The sequence below is a fragment of the Xenopus tropicalis genome, chromosome 4 (assembly GCF_000004195.4).
Source record: "Xenopus tropicalis strain Nigerian chromosome 4, UCB_Xtro_10.0, whole genome shotgun sequence".
Classification (NCBI taxonomy): domain Eukaryota; kingdom Metazoa; phylum Chordata; class Amphibia; order Anura; family Pipidae; genus Xenopus; species Xenopus tropicalis.
Window position 1 is genome coordinate 126,874,251 of NC_030680.2, and position 21,375 is coordinate 126,895,625.

The following is a 21,375-nucleotide window of genomic DNA, read 5'->3' on the forward strand; positions in this document are numbered from 1 at the left end:
CCCCACAGCCATATATAGGAATGTAGCAGATACGTATCAGGAATTCTATTTAGCCTTCTCTATCAGTGTGGGGACCAGAACTTGGCCCATCTCTTGTATAACAGTGCAGGACAGGAGAGAAAACTTATAACAGGAATGTCCAGCTTGTAGCCCTTAAAATGGGGAGTGATAATACATGATTAGCTGAAGAGGAGGTGCAGGTCTGACAGCAACACATTAGGCCTCCTTTACTAATAGCAGGCAGAAATGCAAATATCCCAGAAATCCAGTGTTATTGGACAAATGTTTGCTCCCACACTTAAGGTGGCCATACACATCCAGACTTCCGACAAACGTTCAGATATCATACATTTACATGCAAATATCTAAAACTAACATCGTAGAAAACTAACCCATAACAACCAATCAACAAGTAGCATTTACTGGTTAACTGTGTAAAAGGAAACATCTTATAGGTTGCTATGGGTTACTGCTCCCGGGCAAACCTAGTGCCTTTTATTATGGGGGGTGGGGTATGCCTTGCACCATGACTATTAGGGAAATGGCTAAAGAAATAGTGCTGGTAGACACTAAAGTGACAAAGTGTCACAGCGTCTGGCTATCAGAAACAAGCAGAGTTGGATGGAAATGTGTGTGAGGGCTACTGGGGCTGCATTCCCAGGGGCCCCCACACCCCTTCTGATGTCCTGTCACCTGCCTGCTCATTCACTGCCAGCCCTCCAAGCATATGTACCTTATACTTACTTTAAATGCAATTGGGGGAGGAGGGCCACGGGGGAGCAACAGGGGCAGGCAGGCAGGGATCAGGTCTGGGTCGGTGGGGACCACCGGGTTTTTCCCTATCCAGCCGGCTCAGTCCGACCCTGGAAATGAGGCTGATGGTTCTTAGTGACGTATAGACCAATCCCATTGCCCAGTTCCCTTTTGTACCTGCTGAAGATTCTGAAAGTGCTTTTCAGCTTCAGTGGAGCAGGACACCTGCTCTTTCTTAAGTTTAGTTCCAGCATTAGGCTGGTGTGGGCCTGCCAGCTGGCGTCGGGTCCGGCACCACTTCTCTGTACAGGTAGTTCTGCTGCACAGCTTTCTAATCCCATCACTCCCCAGCCTCATAGCAGGTGCACTGGTACAGAGCTCTCTCTGTGAAGACTGCGCCATTTGTGGAAAATTTTTATGTATTCCTATAGTCACTGAACTCCGCTCACCCCACGTAACTGGTTTATTAAGAACATGGGAGTTTCTCCAAGGCCGGCCTTTGTATTAGCAGTACCTGGTGCAAACCAGATCTTGTGCTGCCACATTTGTCATGTACTGTCAGACTGTGTAACCTGTGGCCCTTATGCTGTTGGTGTTGGACTGGGGGAGTTGGGCTTCAGTAACTGAAGGGCTACGGATTTACTAGAAATTATATAATAGGGGTCATTTACAACTGCAAGTCCTGTTGCATTCTCTAAGATTTCCCCAGTCAGTTGTGCATAAAAACCATTCATAACAGGTTTCTGTATAGTAGCCCATGCCACCATTGCCTCCACCTGCTCTGAATCTGGCGCCGATGTGCCTGGTGGCGCAGGGAAACCCAGGGGTAGCGCCAGTGCCAAACCAGGTTGTAGCTCCAGGGCTTAGTGCCCTGTTAATAGGGGCAGTGCTGATTTGGCAAAGGAATAGGGCACGCAAGCCACTCCCATCTGCACTTTTGCAGCCAATTTGTAATGAAGTGTTAGCACAATTGTTTTAATTTTGCCATATCAGCCCATATTGCCTTTGGGCACAACCTGGCAACTGCAACGATGCTGGAATGCTGCTAAAAACAGTGCATTATAGGTAAAAAATTGGCAATTGCATTGGAAAATTGCACTTTGTATACGGTGAGATCAGACCCCTTATGTGTTACTGCCACAAACCTGCCCTACTGCCACCATCTTGTCCCCACTATCCCTCCCTCATCCTTCCTATAACTGCTACTCTGCAGGGCTATGGACCGTTGGCCTGTATGAACCCAGCTGAACCCTAAGAGTATGGAGTTGGGTAACTTTTTTTTTGCCCCCACTATCCTTTACTTCTTCCTAAAACCAGACAGTTGGCCTGTATGAACCCAGTCAACCCAGCAGCTCTGATTGCTCCCAGAGGACATCTAAGAATTTGAAGTTGGGTAACTTTTGCACGCTCAGCATTCCTCAAGTGTGTTATTATTAATGCAAATATTGTGATACAATCTGTGCTTTCCCTGTGGAAAGGAGCTTCACTAGTGCGAGCAGCGGGATGTTGGGCACCCTGTGGTCTGAGCTTGGGCTCATTGCCATGAACTTTGCACGTGCTCACTGCACTGCCCAAAGTCGTGTCACCACTCTCTGCAACCTGGGACATGAATATTAATGTATCATGGGCGTTTTTGCAACACGGCAGGAGTTACCTGTGTTGAGGGGCACTTTTGTCCCATGTGGAAGAGTATTTTGTTATATTTTCTTATAGTTTGAAATGTGTGTGCAGCTGATTTGCTGCTGTGCTCTACAGAAGCCTGACATCAGGACGCATTGAGCAGCTTCCTTTTCTGCAGAACAGGAAGTGACACAGGGCAGAGTGGATCAGAACCGAAAACAGGCAGGGCTGTAATGATTTTAATTAATTTAAATGCAGTCAGTACTAAGAACAAGTATTGCAAATGTAAACTGATGTGGGAGCGAGGAGGCATCATCAGCATTGGGGGTTTAACTGGTGCAGGACAGAGTGGGCTCAACCAGCTTTGCATGTTTCTAGGAGATGAAATCAGCTGTATTATAGGGAATGGGGCTGTTGGTGATCATGATGTTCTTGCCATGCATGTGGGGCCTGTGATTCCCCTGTGATATACATGCTGCACCCCAATATATATATAAGGCAAGATTACTGGTCCCAGAGCCTCAGATAGGTATGCTTTTCTGGCTATTACGGAGCAGTACTGGGAAATGCCTGCACATCATTCTGGCCACATCATTTTTAGTGAATACACTCCTCTCTCCAGCCTGGCCTGATGAATAGAGTATAAATGATATTCTGTGTAGGGTTCCCATAATTTCTTATAGGCCTGGTCTCTGTTACGAAAACTATCACTTCTTAGTGGAAAAAGCCAAGTATTTCCATACACAGAGGCGGCATTATAGCATGAGAAGCATTAACTCCATCCGCCTTGATCCCTATGCACTGACATGTAGTACTGATAATAGGCATTTAATGCATTCGCCTGATTAGCTGTGGATACCTGGCCAAAGCTGGCTCAACATGCATGGGCTTAAAGGCACAGTATTGATAAAATACTTCTGCAGATGCTAATATTTCTAGTCTATGGAGCCCCTGAGCAAACTGTGAACTATAAAAGTAACTGGTAGGGCCACATTCAAACCATGCCACCCCCTTTAGAAAAATGGAACTGCTGTTGGTGCAGTTAAATAAATATTATTTTTTCATGCATGACCAGGGATATCTAGCCTTATTTATATTTAGAAATGCATACATCAAGGCTACATATATCTTTGAGCAGAACACTCCCCTATACTCCAATTACAATGCATCACTGCAAAGTTGGGAGTGGAAAGGGACGTTCCAACCTGTGTCCTATAAATACATAGTGGGGCCAGCACTGAGCAGAGAAGCCAGCATTCCGCTCCCCACCCACCTATAGCCATGATGGGGGTTAAGCTAGGTCACTGTGACTGTGTGTGTGCTGTGGGGGCAGGGACCCAGATTGTATCCTAAGGATATTGTGTGTCTGTGCACATGAACCTGTGTCATTGCAGGGAAATAGCAACATATATTTTCTTTTCTGCTTGTGTTTATATGTAAATACTCATTGCTAGTTGCTCTGTTAGATATGTTGCTGGGTTGCTTAACACCCAACAAACTGCCTGTAAGGGCAAGCCATACAGTCTGAAAGAACACCCCCAGCTAAGGTTGCCGCAGACTTGCTGAAGGTAGCATGTGTCGGTATGGGCAAATAAGTGGAATATTATATAAATATGAACATCAGGGATAGGAGCAAATGTATTAGATTGCAATGTGGACCTTGTGCTTACGGGTGGGCTGCATATATGGAACTCAGGAGGAGAGGCTGATCCTACCACTCAGAGAAGCTTTATGTTCCCCTTGCACTAACCCATTGGTAGGCTTTCTTATCCATATGACATTATTCTGCACCCAAGAGTAACATCTCTCTGTTATAAACATTTATTTCTTATAGATCTCATATTTCACTAAACTTTAAAGCAGAAGCCAGTAGCCACCCTCCATGCTCCAGGCTTTTGCCTGAATCAAAGGCTTCCATGCTAGCAACCGCCTAATGGAAAATTGCCCCATCAGTGAATGTGGTCTGTTGTGAGGAAGAATCCAAAGAATATTTCTAATATTTAAGCATTTTTTTTTTTTAAAAAAAGGCATGTTATATTACTTTTAAATACATGTTCTATTTATCCTACTGTGGCCATAAACTGGCTGATCCTGATCCTATGGTTGGTCTATGGGGTAAACAGATGGTTCCCATGAATACACAGTATAGCCACCTTTCTAGTGCTTTGCTGGTTAGGTCTGACACTCGGAACAACTGAAAGTAGAGGAAGAAAGAAGCCTTTGCATCATACACTGACATCAGAAAACAATATTCTCAAACCTTATCAACAAACTGACCTATATCTTTGTTAGATAGTCAGGATCATCTGGCCAACATATACTGAAAATTGTTGCATCGTTTTATGGTGACATCCAGGGCTGTGGAGTTGCTATATAAATCCTTCAACTCCTCAGTTTATGGTACCTCCAACCCTGACTCTGATTCCTCTGTTTTTAAATATACTAATGTATTTTCCACGCTGATTGAAAGAACACAACAAACAAGGTATTTCATTCCTGCAGCAGCTTAGCAATTTTAGGCTAATGTCCCACGGAGTGAGTTAGTCACCTGTATAGAACTCTAAAGGTGGCCATACACGCACCGATATTATCGTACGAAACCTCGTTTCGTACGATAATCGGTGCGTGTATGGCATGTCGGCGAGTCGACCGATATCGCAGGAAGCTGCCGATATCGGACGACTCGCCGATCGGACAAGTTTGAAAATTTTGATCGGGCGCCATAGAAGGCGCCTGACCAAAATTCTCCCTTCAGAGCTGAATCGGCAGAAGGAGGTAGAAATCCTATTGTTTCTACCTCCTTACCTGCCGATTCAGCCCTGAATGGTGTGTGGCGGATCTTACGATGTTTCGTGCGACCGATGGTCGTACGAAACATCGTCAGATCGCCACGTGTATGGCCACCTTAACTAACCGCTCCAAATGCCTTTCCACCAGTGACTCCTGTTGTTGGTGGTGGAAAGGCATTTGGAGCCTATGCTTTGCTTTAGCTTTCTGAAATCGCAAAAAGTTTCCTCCTGCATAGGTCTTTCCACGAGGACTCCTATTGTTGCCGAAGCAGTTAGTTGCCACAGTAGCAAAGATCTATTATGGGCAACTAACTCGCTCCATGGGACATTAGCCTTAAAGCTATATGAAGATTGTCTGCTTTTGGGAACAAACCAAAAAACTACTGGATAGGAAGCTGACACAAAACCCTATTGCCACCCAAGCCTGGCACTGCCAACATGAAGGAGGACACTGTTCAAATTTGGGTCTAAATCTATAACTAAGCCTAGATCATTGTGGCTTTTTATTTTATTTGTTAAAGAAACTACTAACATTCCTTAAACGTAAAGTTTAAAAAAAAGCAAAAAATCAATAGTTTACCTGGAAACAACTACGCACTGGGCTTTATCCTTACAGCAGAGAAGTACTTTATTATGAATATTATCTGTGAGATTGTAACATTTATTAGTGAGTTTAGGTCGGTACATTTTTACCGACTCCAACTTCAGGTTCCCAAAATTACTTCCGGCTCCACAGTTCTGGTAACATCTTTGGACAACTGTAACAACACTTAATACTTACAAAGAACCCAATACATATACAGCAATAACAAACAAAGGTTTTCTTGTAGGGGCTGATGTCAGCCCTTGGTGCCCTGCACGTGCTAGTGCACATTTTGGCTTCTCTTGTGTTTAGGTGACAACAGACAGGGCAGGCAGGGGTGTCAGGGTTCTCTTTTCTCACTGGAGTTACAGTAGAAGGTAAAGCAGTGGCAGGACACGGTGTTCCAGGTGGCGGGGAGTAGTCATGCGGAGCCAGTAGCAGCTCCGTGGCAGGGAGTTTTCCGGATACAAGAGGATTTTTATCTGATAACACGGCTTCCATGTACAAACAGGTTTGAGAGGAGGAGAAGGTCAGGGTGAGTTCAGGGGCGCAGGGCAATAACTGCTGCAATGCCAAACTACTGGCCAGAGGCTGGAACGTGCCGTTCTTTTGGCGAATGTGACATCACTATCAGTTTTGCTTTTATATGAAACTTTCCCAGCTCCTTTATCAGTATGATGCCAGGTCCAGCCACAGACTGAACAAATGCTGGCGCAACACTGTCTGTATGTACTCACAGAGATGCAACCGCAATATAAGACCACGTGGTTGTGAAATTAAACAATAAATACAAATAAGTCAGGGCACTCGACATTGGGAGCCTTGATTGCAACACAGGAAGTATTAAACAGGAACAAATGATAGGGTATTGGTAAGGGCACCACATTTGTGATGTAACCCGCTTCTCTTTGCATGCCCTTTGGTGCCAAGCTGCTTCTAAATGAATTCAATTCAACACTCGGCCTGTATCTAAGGGCTACGGATATGAAAAGTGACAAGTGAGCTCTGGGTGACTGGCAGTTGTATCATTACGGAAACCTTATATCTTGCTGGCGGAGGTGAAGCTGAAAAGAGAGGTATATATTACTTCCCCGCTCACAGAGTAAGGAATAAAAGTTACCAATAAAGCTCCGAACACAGAATGGCCAATAATTGCACAGATTACGACTAAATGACTGGATTGCCCAGGGGAAACCCAAACAGCTTGTCGGGCTAATGATGATTTGGGCACACATGCAGCCATCATCAAACAGAATTTTTATCCTGTTTGATCAGTATCTATATGATTCCAGGGGCACTGCTGGCCACGCATAAAGCCAGCTGATGCATCTTGTATGCAGGACATGGCGGTCATTGTACTTGTATTATTACATATATTTATAAAGTAGCAACATATTCCACAGTGCAGTACACAAGGGTACATAGTAACTAAGGAACAGACAGACCTATAACGTAGATAATAGCTTACAATCTATTGTACAGCTGTACTTGCCCCCCTTATTGCTAGGACCCTAAGGGCTGTGGCACACGGGGAGATTAGTCGCCCGCGACAAATCTCCCCGATATGACATCCCACCGGCGAGAATGTAAATTGCCAGTGGGATGGCATACGCGGCGCCGCGATCGCCCTCTCGAGGCAACTCCGGCGATTTCGGCAAATCGCCTGCGCCGTGTATGCCATCCCACCGGCGATTTACATTCTCGCTGGTGGGATGTCATATCGGGGAGATTAGTCACCCGCGACAAGAAGATTTGTTGTGCCACAGCCCTAAAAAGCAATGGTTGCAGCTATTGAGTAAAGCAGCCATGCACTTAAAGATCCGCTCGTTTGGCAAGGTCGCCAAAGAAGGTGATCTTTTCCCGATATGCCCACCTTGAGGTGGCCAATATCTGACTGATCGTTTGGCCCTAGGGCCAAAAGATCAGATCAAATTGACAGGGTGTAGGACTGCAGCAATGAGCCAATGCGCTCCTCATACCAATGGGATTGTTAAACATGCGTGATTGACATTACATTACATTAACATTTATTTATAAAGCGCCAACATATTCTGCAGCGCTGTACAATAAGTCATCTGGCCAATATTGGTTGGGCAGGCCTGTCTTTAGGCCCTATACACTGGCGATAAGCTGCCCACTCCATCTGCAGCTTTTATTGGCAAATGTAGGGCCACCTTAAATCACAGAGAGTCCAAAATGCCTGTTTATACAAGGCCCCGAGGGGTGATTGTTCCTGCTGAGTGGGACTATATGCATTCAGTAATCGTTAAGTTTAGAATGAATGGAATAGGAAGAAGATTAAGGACAATGGCACAGGGGTGTACTGACCACTAATTGGATAGTAAAGGCAGTGCTATATCACACTATAGTGGTACTGAGTATCACTGGGAAATCAGGTCATGTTGCTCTCATGTCACCAACCTTAGTGGTCATGTTATGTTCCCTACAAAGTGCCCAGAGAACTATTGGTAAGGAGTTTGCACATTCTCCCTGTAAGCTCTTTGAGCAGTGCCCCTTTCACCTGATGTATTTTGTATTGGTTGCTTTGTATGTAATTCAGTATGTTCAGTGTTTTTATTGTACAACGCTGTGGAATATGTTGGTGATTTATAAATAACAAAATGTTTATAATAATAATACTTGTTGGGTTTCCCCCCCACAAAAACTTACTGGCTCCTGATAAAACTGACTCCAGTGTGTGTGAATGTAATAGGCACGTTAGACTGTAAGCTCCACAGGGACAGGGACTCTGTATAGCACTGCTGGTGTTGTATAAATAAATATATATGTGCCTGTTCATACATTTAACCTTCTATGCAGGCTAAATATCAGAGCGCACTAAACAAAGATGCAGTGACCCCATAATTATAGGGTCAGAAACGATGTGCTTACAAAGGGGGTGCATGTTAGTCACGCTTGGTGGAGAGGAGTGGATAACGGGGGAGGCAGACAGAGGAGCTTTGTGAGTTCTGCCAAGCCTTTCAGTGGATTAAGTATGTGGGGGGGGGTGAGAAGCTCACCCCATTCTTTGTATCAGTTTAGGAACTGTTTAGGGCAGATTACATTTTCAGGAGGGAAGGCTGCAAATGAAGGCAACGGAAAGATTGTGTAAAAGTATTGAGTAAACATGGCTGGTAATTGCGGAAAGAGTTGTTTATGATTCTGGCAGTTAAAAAGAGTTGAGGCACCCACAATCCAGGAAAATTGTTGGGTTCTACAAAATTGGGTGCCGGGATTTGAATGGGTAAATGGCACACAAGGGGTGTTAATGTTTTGCCTGCGTCAAATGGGGTGTGTCTGTGTGCCAATGTTGGTAGCACCAAAAAAGCATTTTTAAATCCTTCACCATTAAATTAACTATTGCTACAGAATAGAGAATGCAATTCTGAGACAATTTGCAATTGGCCTTTTATCATTTGCGTTTTTTTTTTTTTTTAGTTTTTTTCAGCAGCTGTGCAGTTTGGAATGTCAGCAGCTATCTGATTGCTAGGGTACAATTTAACCTAGCAACCAGGCAGTGGCTTGAAAGAGAGAAAATGAATAGAAAAGGGCCTAAATTGAAAGATAAGTAACAAAAAGTAACAATAGCAATATATTTGTAGCCGCACAGAGCAATAGTTTTTTTGTTCCTGGGGTCAGTGTCAGAAGAGGAAGGCAAATAATTCAAAAACTACTGTATACAAAATGAAAAATGACGACCAATTAAAAATTTATTCAGGATAGGCCATTCTATAACAGACTAAAGTTGATCTACCCCTTCAAGGTGCAAGTCAGTTACTTGTGCAGGTGCAACACAAAAAGTTGCCAATTCCCTGTGTAAGGATTGCAGTTGGCAATAGTGTGGCCCTGTAATGTTCTCTTGCCCCATCAGCAAATTGTCATTGTATCATTAGCTACAAGAATACACATGATATCCAGTTTCCTCCAAGAAATAATAGCCTAATTTTGCTGGTAGGCAAGCCCATTGAATGACCATGCAAAAACAGGGATGATTTTGCAGAGTCACCAAGGCTTGGCCTGTCCTTTCGTGCGTAGGAAGAAAGTTCAATGACGATGCAATGACTTTCAAAAGGTCAGTGGCCAGTTTATCTGCACCAACCAAATGCAATCCATCCCTTGGTCAGGCCTCTCATCCTCCCAGTTTTGTACCGTATGTATATATATTTTTGTTGAATAGTGTTAATTGTTTACTCAGTGCTATTTGTCTGACTTGCTCCCTGGTTCATTATTTCAGTGTAGCATTTATATTTCAGATGTTACTGAATGTTACTCTTATAAGTATCTGTGAATTGGGGATGCCCTGGTCAACCAGTTGCCCCTCCACATGGCAGCCCAGCCATTTACCCCTTCTTACCCTGTCCCAGAATCTTTTTCTGATCAAACTCCTTGCCACTGTTGGAACAGGTAGTTAAAATGATCATTATGTACACATATCTCTGTGATGGAGTCCTGAGTTTTCTTTTGGCATGGGCTCTTTCTGCAAAGAGTTGGTGTGTTCTCTATGTGTCTGTGTGGGTTTCCTCACACAGTTACATGAAACATACAGGCAGGTTAATTTTCTCCTGGTGGAAGTGTCCTTGATTTTCCTGTCAGATTGAGAACCACATTGCTTTATAGATGAGGTCCGCAATGAGGAAATCAGCTTATTTATGTGCCCCTAGGGCCAAACAGTTGCATTGCCATAAAAGGGATGCGAGGACCACTGAGCTGATGTGGCCCTCGATCTGACTGGAAAATCAAGCCTGCCTGATTGACATCTGGATGATTTTTGGCCACATATTGGTCAGGGTGGCCTTTTGGAGGGCCCCATACATGGGAAGATAAGGTGCCAAATCTTTGTAAAAGCAGCTTAAATCTGCTTTTGTATGCCTACCTTTAGGTGGATGTGATAGGGACCTTAAATTGTAAGCTCTGTTGGACTAAAGTAAATGATAAACAATATTTGTTAATGGGTGTAAATATAGATATAAACATAATAATAAATGTCCAACCAATAACAAATCCTTACTATAGAACTGGGTGCCTGTCACTTGTCTTAAGGTGGCCATACACAGACAGATTTAAGTTGCCAATTCAGGTCCTTCAGACCGACAGGGCAGCTTATCTGCCTGTCTATAGGGCCGTCCAATGGGCCTCCCTGACCGATATCAGCCTGAAAATCTGTCCAAGGACGAAACAATTGCATTAGCATGCTATCGCCCAGCCAAGGTGGCCATATCCAGGGATAGATTTGCGCAGGGAAAAATTAGCAAATCATGCCATGTACCTTTAGGCCAAAAGAAAATGACACTGGACTCAAGAGGAATCCAACTCAGGTCTCTGAACTACATTTCAGCAACCGACCTACTGAGTTCAGACGCACTGGCAGAGCTTGTTCTCTTTGCACTTCCCCACATATTTGCCACAAGGTATACATTTTCACAGTTGGCTGTGAGAGGGATCAGTCTATAGATTATATAGATTAAAGTACACGCCTGAGGGCTGGGATACAGTACTACTATATTTTATTCTTTTGGTCAATACATTCTCATTACCTCTAAAATGTACATATACAGTGGCTTGCAAAAGTATTCGGCCCCCTTGAACTTTTCCACATTTTGTCACATTACAGCCACAAACATGAATCAATTTTATTGGAATTCCACGTGAAAGACCAATACAAAGTGGTGTACACGTGAGAAGTGGAACGAAAATCATACTTGATTCCATGATTCAATTATTCAGCCCCCTTTGGTCTGAGTGCAGTCAGTTGCCCATAGACATTGCCTGATGAGTGCTAATGACTAAATAGAGTGCACCTGTGTGTAATCTAATGTCAGTACAAATACAGCTGCTCTGTGACGGCCTCAGAGGTTCTCTAAGAGAATATTGGGAGCAACAACACCATGAAGTCCAAAGAACACACCAGACAGGTCAGGAATAAAGTTATTGAGAAATTTAAAGCAGGCTTAGGCTACAAAAAGATTTCCAAAGCCTTGAACATCCCACGGAGCACTATTCAAGCGATCATTCAGAAATGGAAGGAGTATGGCACAACTGTAAACCTACCAAGACAAGGCCGTCCACCTAAACTCACAGGCCGAACAAGGAGAGCGCTGATCAGAAATGCAGCCAAGAGGCCCATGGTGACTCTGGGGGAGCTGCAGGGATCTACAGCTCAGGTGGGGGAATCTGTCCATAGGACAACTATTAGTCGTGCACTGCACAAAGTTGGAACTTTTGGGCCAAAATGCAAAACGCTATGTGTGGCGGAAAACTAACACTGCACATCACTCTGAACACACCATCCCCACTGTCAAATATGGTGGTGGCAGCATCATGCTCTGGGGGTGCTTCTCTTCAGCAGGGACAGGGAAGCTGGTCAGAGTTGATGGGAAGATGGATGGAGCCAAATACAGGGCAATCTTGGAAGAAAACCTCTTGGAGTCTGCAAAAGACTTGAGACTGGGGCGGAGGTTCACCTTCCAGCAGGACAACGACCCTAAACATAAAGCCAGGGCAACAATGGAATGATTTAAAACAAAACATATCCATGTGTTAGAATGGCCCAGTCAAAGTCCAGATCTAAATCCAATCGAGAATCTGTGGCAAGATCTGAAAACTGCTGTTCACAAACGCTGTCCATCTAATCTGACTGAGCTGGAGCTGTTTTGCAAAGAAGAATGGGCAAGGATTTCAGTCTGTAGATGGGCAAAGCTGGTAGAGACATACCCTAAAAGCCTGGCAGCTGGAATTGCAGCAAAAGGTGGTTCTACAAAGTATTGACTCAGGGGGCTGAATAATTACGCACACCCCACTTTGCAGTTATTTATTTGTAAAAAATGTTTGGAATCATGTATGATTTTCCTTCCACTTCTCACGTGTACACCACTTTGTATTGGTCTTTCATGTGGAATTCCAATAAAATTGATTCATGTTTGTGACTGTAATGTGACAAAATGTGGAAAAGTTCAAGGGGGCCAAATACTTTTGCAAGCCACTGTAAGTGATAACGGCATATCGTGTTTCTTTCCATAAGAAAGCTGAATGAAAATATACTGAAAATAAGCCTACTACAGAACTGTGTTAAAGGAGAAAACCGTGTTGCGGTTAAAGGGAAAACATTCATTAAAACACACAAAAAACCACCTCAAGCGGGAATTGTCAGTGGCGGGGGAAATGCTAGATCATTGCTAGAGCAAAACAGAAGTAATTCAAAAGGGAGAACACAAAAAAGGAGAAGAAGGAGTAAAGACAGGAGAGAGCATGTGAAAATGGGAGATTTATAAAGGGAGGGCAATATAAGATCAGGTGTCAGTGGGTCGTAATCAGAATTGACAGGCAGAATTGTGAACTGGGCCTTATAAATATGACATTTTTGAGCGCAATTTAACCCTTATCAAGTACTATACAGGTATGGATCTATTATCCGGAAACTTGTATCCAGAAAGCTCCAATTTACAGGAAGGCCACCACCCATTTTATGCAAATAATTCAAATGGCAATTTGGCATTTTACTCCCGTTCTTTGCACTTTTCACCTTTCTTTATGTTTGTTAATGCAATAAGAATTTCCATTTTATAGCTGCAATGCTTTGCCTCCTCCAGACAGCATGACATGAAACACACAGGTAGATATGAGGTTTAATGAGAATTTTAAGGACATGTCATTGCCTGTATTGCTGATGTGGCCGCTTTGTTTATGAGATGACAATAGTACTGGGAACGTCAGTGTTGCCAGTGGATGAGAGTTCATGCTTCCCCACCTGACATGCTCACAGAATCACATAGGGCTATGCCTGTGCCAGGGATACTTTCCCAACTCACGGATGAACTGTACCACTCACAGCTATGTGATAACTATGGGAGCCAATGGAGGGGTAATTTGCTGCCTGCCCTCCAAAACTTTGGGGAATAGCCCTGTGTGCCACTGCCTATCAACAAGGACAATTATATTTTTTAAGAGTGTAAGAGGAAATGTTTTTAATTACTTAGATATCAATAACAGCCTACCAAGTCTACGGTCACCTTATACTGATGACAGCCAAACATCTGAGCATTACCCAGTGTAACACAGGCCTAATGAAGGGTCAAGACACTTCCAAACCCCTTTATCTGCTACCCATGCTAGATGTGCCTTACCCTGAACAGTGTGCCCAGGTGCTGCCAGTGGGAAAAGGTGGCCAAACACCCCCAGTTGAACCAAACAACAATAATCACTGTTTTACTGGCACAGATTATGTGTATATGTCATCAGTTTTCCTTTCAACCAACCATGAACGAGTGATGGAAGACAAAATAAAATACAGAGATTTTAGCCTGTAGTGCTGATTTAGCCATTTGGGTTACCAGGTGACAAAAGCACTGTAAAGTCTTATTGCCCCTGGGTGAGAGTTCCTGGCTACTTAATGGGTTTTTTTTTACAAAAGGTTAAAGTCTGCTTTGCCACCTTTAACCTACACACAAGCACACAGTGTGCACAATGGAATGTGGGATCAATATTCACCCACAAAGGCAACACATAGATACACATATCAGCACATACATGTAATACAACTGTAAGAAGGCAGGTATATATATATATCTATCTAGGATACCTCAGCTTTGGCAGAGCTACAAAGGTAACAGGAGGATGCTGGAGTTGTTAGTTCTGATACAGCTCAGATACCAAGAGTTGCACATGGATACCTCCTCCCCATTGCCTGTACTTGTGTCTCCCTTTCACCTCCTACTGTATCTCCTTAGCTCCATGCACCCCTCCCTTCTCCCACTCCCTCACTTTATCTTATTTATTTTCTGGGATTGGGACAAAAAGGTTGCATACGCGCAGGGGTTGGATACCAATGCCTACTCATTTCCAACAACATATTCAAATATGACACATACTGTATACACACATTCTTTTAGACTCTAATTGGCTAGATGTCGCTTGTCTCATTCCCTTGCTTGTTGCTTCATCTGGATATTAAATGTGTATGAATGAATGTTTCTATGCTTTTTTATTGTTTTACAGTGAGGGGAACCTGATCCCATAGCAATGGAATTCCCTAAACAGACGGAAATGGTAGATATGGGTCTGAATGGAAAAGGGAGTTTAGGAACAGAAACCCCAGAACCCAGGTAAAGACAAAGTGCTTTGACCCTGTTTTTTACCCCTAATTCCCATGTTTGCAATTCCATAATTTTTATATGGCCTAAATACTTTACAGTCCCAACTTGGTGCCATAAGTTTCTTTATGACTGACATTTCTTAATTCCCATATTTACACCCTCCCACTGCCCCATATATGTGCCACCCTACATTCCCTGCATCCTCCAACTGCCCCATATATGTGCCACCCTACATTCCCTGCATCCTCCAACTGCCCCATATATGTGCCACCCTACATTCCCTGCATCCTCCAACTGCCCCATATATGTGCCACCCTACAGTCCCTGAATCCTCCAACTGCCCCATATATGTGCCACCCTACATTCCCTGCATCCTCCAACTGCCCCATATATGTGCCACCCTACAGTCCCTGCATCCTCCAACTGCCCCATATATGTGCCACCCTACATTCCCTGCATCCTCCAACTGCCCCATATATGTGCCACCCTACAGTCCCTGCATCCTCCAACTGCCCCATATATGTGCCACCCTACATTCCCTGCATCCTCCAACTGCCCCATATATGTGCCACCCTACATTCCCTGCATCCTCCAACTGCCCCATATATGTGCCACCCTACATTCCCTGCATCCTCCAACTGCCCCATATATGTGCCACCCTACATTCCCTGCATCCTCCAACTGCCCCATATATGTGCCACCGTACATTCCCTGCATCCTCCAACTGCCCCATATATGTGCCACCCTACAGTCCCTGAATCCTCCAACTGCCCCATATATGTGCCACCCTACATTCCCTGCATCCTTCATCTGCCCCATATATGTGCCACCCTACATTCCCTGCATCCTTCAACTGCCCCATATATGTGCCACCCTACATTCCCTGCATCCTTCATCTGCCCCATATATGTGCCACCCTACATTCCCTGCATCCTTCAACTGCCCCATATATGTGCCACCCTACATTCCCTGCATCCTCCAACTGCCCCATATATATGCCACCCTACAGTCCCTGCATCCTCCAACTGCCCCATATATATGCCACCCTACATTCCCTGCATCCTCCAACTGCCCCATATATGTGCCACCCTACATTCCCTGCATCCTTCAACTGCCCCATATATGTGCCACCCTACATTCCCTGCATCCTCCAACTGCCCCATATATGTGCCACCCTACATTCCCTGCATCCTCCAACTGCCCCATATATATATGCCACCCTACATTCCCTGCATCCTTCAACTGCCCCATATATGTGCCACCCTACATTCCCTGCATCCTCCAACTGCCCCATATATGTGCCACCCTACATTCCCTGCATCCTCCAACTGCCCCATATATATATGCCACCCTACATTCCCTGCATCCTTCAACTGCCCCATATATGTGCCACCCTACATTCCCTGCATCCTCCAACTGCCCCATATATGTGCCACCGTACATTCCCTGCATCCTCCAACTGCCCCATATATGTGCCACCCTACAGTCCCTGCATCCTCCAACTGCCCCATATATGTGCCACTCTACAGTCCCTGCATCCTCCAACTGCCCCATATATGTGCCACCCTACAGTCCCTGCATCCTCCCACTGCCCCATATATGTGCCACCCTACAGTCCCTGCATCCTCCAACTGCCCCATATATGTGCCACCCTACATTCCCTGCATCCTCCAACTGCCCCATATATGTGCCACCCTACATTCCCTGCATCCTTCAACTGCCCCATATATGTGCCACCCTACATTCCCTGCATCCTTCAACTGCCCCATATATGTGCCACCCTACAGTCCCTGCATCCTCCAACTGCCCCATATATATGCCACCCTACATTCCCTGCATCCTTCAACTGCCCCATATATGTGCCACCCTACATTCCCTGCATCCTCCAACTGCCCCATATATATGCCACCCTACATTCCCTGCATCCTCCAACTGCCCCATATATGTGCCACCCTACATTCCCTGCATCCTTCAACTGCCCCATATATGTGCCACCCTACATTCCCTGCATCCTCCAACTGCCCCATATATATGCCACCCTACATTCCCTGCATCCTCCAACTGCCCCATATATATGCCACCCTACATTCCCTGCATCCTCCAACTGCCCCATATATGTGCCACCCTACATTCCCTGCATCCTCCAACTGCCCCATATATGTGCCACCCTACTTTCCCTGCATCCTCCAACTGCCCCATATATGTGCCACCCTACATTCCCTGCATCCTCCAACTGCCCCATATATGTGCCACCCTACATTCCCTGCATCCTCCAACTGCCCCATATATGTGCCACCCTACATTTCCTGCATCCTCCAACTGCCCCATATATGTGCCACCGTACATTCCCTGCATCCTCCAACTGCCCCATATATGTGCCACCCTACATTTCCTGCATCCTCCAACTGCCCCATATATGTGCCACCGTACATTCCCTGCATCCTCCAACTGCCCCATATATGTGCCACCCTACATTCCCTGCATCCTCCAACTGCCCCATATATGTGCCACCCTACATTCCCTGCATCCTCCAACTGCCCCATATATGTGCCACCGTACATTCCCTGCATCCTCCAACTGCCCCATATATGTGCCACCCTACATTCCCTGCATCCTCCAACTGCCCCATATATGTGCCACCCTACATTCCCTGCATCCTCCAACTGCCCCATATATGTGCCACCGTACGTTCCTATGTTTGGATCTTCCAGCTGAACGTGATCCGCTGCATTATCTTGCGAGTCGCTACATCCCATTATGTGTGGCCATTTATCCTCCCATTATGGAATTCTGCCCCCAGGTCCCCTATTGCTGCCTGCTGTGTGTTTTTTGTGCTGCCCAATTCCTTCTTGCTCTGCAATAATAATTATTTTCTGCAGTTTTATCGGAAATGACAATCAAGAGTTGGAGGAGTTCTTGCCGCACGCCGCTGGGAAAGAGAAGCCGCGATTTACAGATGTGAGTAAAAGTTTACGGCAGTCAGCAAAGCAGTATATGACATAATTTGCAAGAGGCCTACAATAAATATCCCCATGCTGACTAATGCTTTATTGGGTGAGGGATACCATAATGCACCCATAAACTTGTATTTTCCTTGTCTTTGCAGTTTGAGGGGAAGACATCCTTTGGAATGTCAGTGTTTAACCTCAGCAATGCAATCATGGGCAGTGGCATCCTGGGACTGGCATATGCTATGGCCAATACTGGCGTCATCCTCTTCCTGTGAGTACTGAGAAATTATGGATATGTGTCTAAAAGAGAATGAGGAAACGTGGGGTTAAAGAAAGTCTGTTCCTACTATAATGCCTCTAGATCTTTCATATTTACTGTATCATAGAATCACTGCTACTGGTCATTGCAAATCTCAAAACTCCGCTTCCTTGAAGCACTACAGCCATTTAATCTGTGATAGATGATGTAACAACACAGACCTCTTATTCTAAACTATACTGGCTCCTCAGCTGTCTCTCCCCAGAATAACCACTTACTCAGAGTACTGGCTGCTCTACTTAGTACTACTGTTGCCATTCATAAGCAGGGCACAAAGCACAAAAATAGTTGCACTACTCATGGACACACAGCGATCCCTTTCTCTCTTTGGCATCATCCAGAAGCCTCCCACTGCCTTATATCTTTGTAATACAATCAGCAGTGCAGCTACAGATAATGCAAACTATAATCCAGTGAAATAAAAGTAGCAAAGTTTGCATTAAGTGTAGTAAACCATATATATCAGCAGGTGGTATGTACTAGTCCCCAGAAAGTAAACAACTGATGGTTGCTATGGGCTACTAGACCTGGTACAACATTTGAGGCTTAATTTACATTACACCAGGAGAATCTTAATTAACAGTAACTCAACCACAGCATGTGTTGTTTTCGTCCATTCATAATCCACCCGCATGGGGCAATTCATATAAATGACTGCAAGTTGCATAAAAGACTGCTGTCTCCTATGCAAACAAAACCACATCTCTAGTTCCACATAATGCGGGGGTACCGCACGGCTCTGTACTTGGGTCCTTGTTGTTCTGCCTCTACACACTGTGTTTGGGAGATCACATCTGCTCATTTGGCTTTAAATATCTGTATGATAATGATATCCAAGTATAGTTTTTGACACCTTCATTAACAGTTGAAACTAAGACTCAATCTCTAACTGCCTCCTAGCAATCTCCAGCTGGATGTACCAACGTCTTCTCAAACTGAACCTTACAAAAACTAACTATCATCTTTCTACATAAGCCTGGTTCTACTGTCAACTCAGCATGTTGTTTGGGGGTGATCTTCCACTTCTCCTCTGACCATATTAGCACCACTGTCAAAACCTCTCAGCTTTTCTTACGCAGTTTTGCTAAAATTTGTCCCTTTCTTTCGCCAGCAGCAGCTAAAACACTCATTTATGTTCTCATCCTATCCCGACTAGACTACTGTAACCTGCTACTAACTGGCCTCCCATCTCTCCCCCTACAGTCTGTCTTAAATAACTGCTGTCAGAATTCTTCTCTCATCAAGGAGAATTCAGGCCCTTCTTCTGCTGAAGCCCTTATCATGGCTTCCCATAAAAGAAGAATAACTTAGAATCTCCTCTTGACTTTCAAAGCTTTTCATTCCTCTGCACCTCACTACATCTCTTCTCTTGTGTCTCCATACGTGAGAAATAAGGGTTATTGAAAATACTGTAGCTCTTAGTACAAAGTTGATCCAAGGACTGGTCCTCTTGCCATCTTGGGGTCTGGAAGGATTTTTTTCCCCTCTGAGGCAATTGGAGAGGCTTCAGAAGGGTTTTTTTGCCCTTTTTCCTTTCCTCTGGTTTTATAAAAGCATAAATGGTTGAACTTGATGGACCTGTGTCTGTTTTTTTTCAACCTAATTACTATGTTACTACGATGAGAGTCAGAAGTGCATGTCCCTTGTTATGTAGATTTTCTTATATTTCGTTTATCTGTTTTAACTTCTACCAGATCCTGAGCATCTTGGTGTAGAAAAAACAAGGTGTAACATTTAGTTCTTGCTACCTCTAACCATTTATTTAACCACAATATGGTTAGCCCTATATTACTCACTCCCCCAGATCTAGAATGCTTTATTTCTTTGGTTTCTGACACATTTCTCTGTTTTGCTCTGGAGTCTGAACCTGTAGTACACGTACATTAACCCACCACACTTTCCTGTTAGTGCCTGACCTAATTAACACCACTTAAATCCCATCAATGTGCTGATGAATTATGCTGCCTCTGTCCTGTAGAACCTTTAACCTTTGAACATGTGACATGGGGAGCAGTGTTTTAGGGTAAGGAGAGCATAATGGGGGTACACTACATTCCTCAGAAAGCATATTATACACATCATGTAATAAGCAGTTCATCGTTTCCTGTGTCCTGCCAGGCAAGGCAGGGGAACCTGAGCCAGCCAATAGCTAATGGCAATGATTGGGCGTATGTGGAGCATAGTGGCACCAAGCCATTGATATGGAAGGAGGTCATGGTAGTACTACTGAGAATGAAGGGTGACTATAGTTCAATATTCTTGTGCCGAGCAAGAGATGGAATATTGCTAATTTAGAGACTACCCTTAAGTATAGGCTTGTATTTCCATTCCGCTGGAAGAGACCGGTACTGGTTATTTATAATCAGGGGACTCTAACCTTTCTGATGACAGAGCTGAGTAAATTAGAAACAACTGGCCCAGTCAGGAACATTGGGAGAGAGTAGGTCAGGCATTAGTATGCATGAGAGGGCTGGCACTGCCAGCAAGCATTAGGGACATGTTGTGTGTTTCCAAGGGGGCTTGGCACGTCTCTCCAGTGCTAAAACGTTTCATTGCTGATTATGCAGGTTGCCTCACACTGTTGCTTATAAGCACAGAATGGGGCCTTGGCTCTAATGTCCCGGGGGTGAAACGTTCCCTGCTTCTCAGTGGCGAAGGGAAATTGGGCCACTAGAAATTCTGAAAAAGGCTGATATAGTGGGTGTAGGCATTTAGCCTAAATTGGCACACCTCTCAGTGTTTTAGATGAACTATAACAAGCATAGATAGTGCAGACTTGCCCCAGCCCAGTACACATAATACCCACCCAACTATTAGCTTTGATTGGATTAAAGTGTTTAGTATATTGTATACTATATGCAACAGGTTAGGTACCACTGGCATATTGGCACAGGAATAGAGCAGTGTGTATTGGCACCCTTTTGCATACATTCTTTATAATTGCACTAAGTAAACGCACCCTTTAGTTTTTTGGTTTCCTTTTATATTTACTATTCCAGCCGCAAACTCAGGGTTAGAGTTACTGTCAGTCTAGCAGAGGCACAGGGGGTCTCATTGTAATATTTAGCACATTTGTGGTTAAGAACATAAATTTGGGGGAATTTTCCCTTCAGTTCTTATACATACAGTGAGATTGTGATAGCAAGCGTGATACTTTCATATCCTGATAGAATGGTGGGAACCAGTAACTTGTTTTGTTTGCTAGGTCTCTTTATGTCTGTGAGTGGTTACACTTGGCTTGTAGAATGGGATTGGCTGGCCAGTGGGAGTG

The 21,375-nt window shown here is 44.4% G+C and overlaps 1 protein-coding gene across 1 annotated transcript in view; it reads left to right on the top strand.

The window, feature by feature from the left end:
- The window catches only part of slc38a3 (solute carrier family 38 member 3), a 40,512-nt gene that overhangs the window by 7,789 nt on the left and 11,348 nt on the right, over positions 1 to 21,375 (top strand). Inside the window, 3 exon segments of the mRNA NM_001030377.1 lie at positions 14,737 to 14,843; positions 17,714 to 17,792; positions 17,941 to 18,056. Of these exon segments, the coding sequence (NP_001025548.1) occupies positions 14,761 to 14,843; positions 17,714 to 17,792; positions 17,941 to 18,056 (278 nt within the window). The 5' untranslated portion in view covers positions 14,737 to 14,760.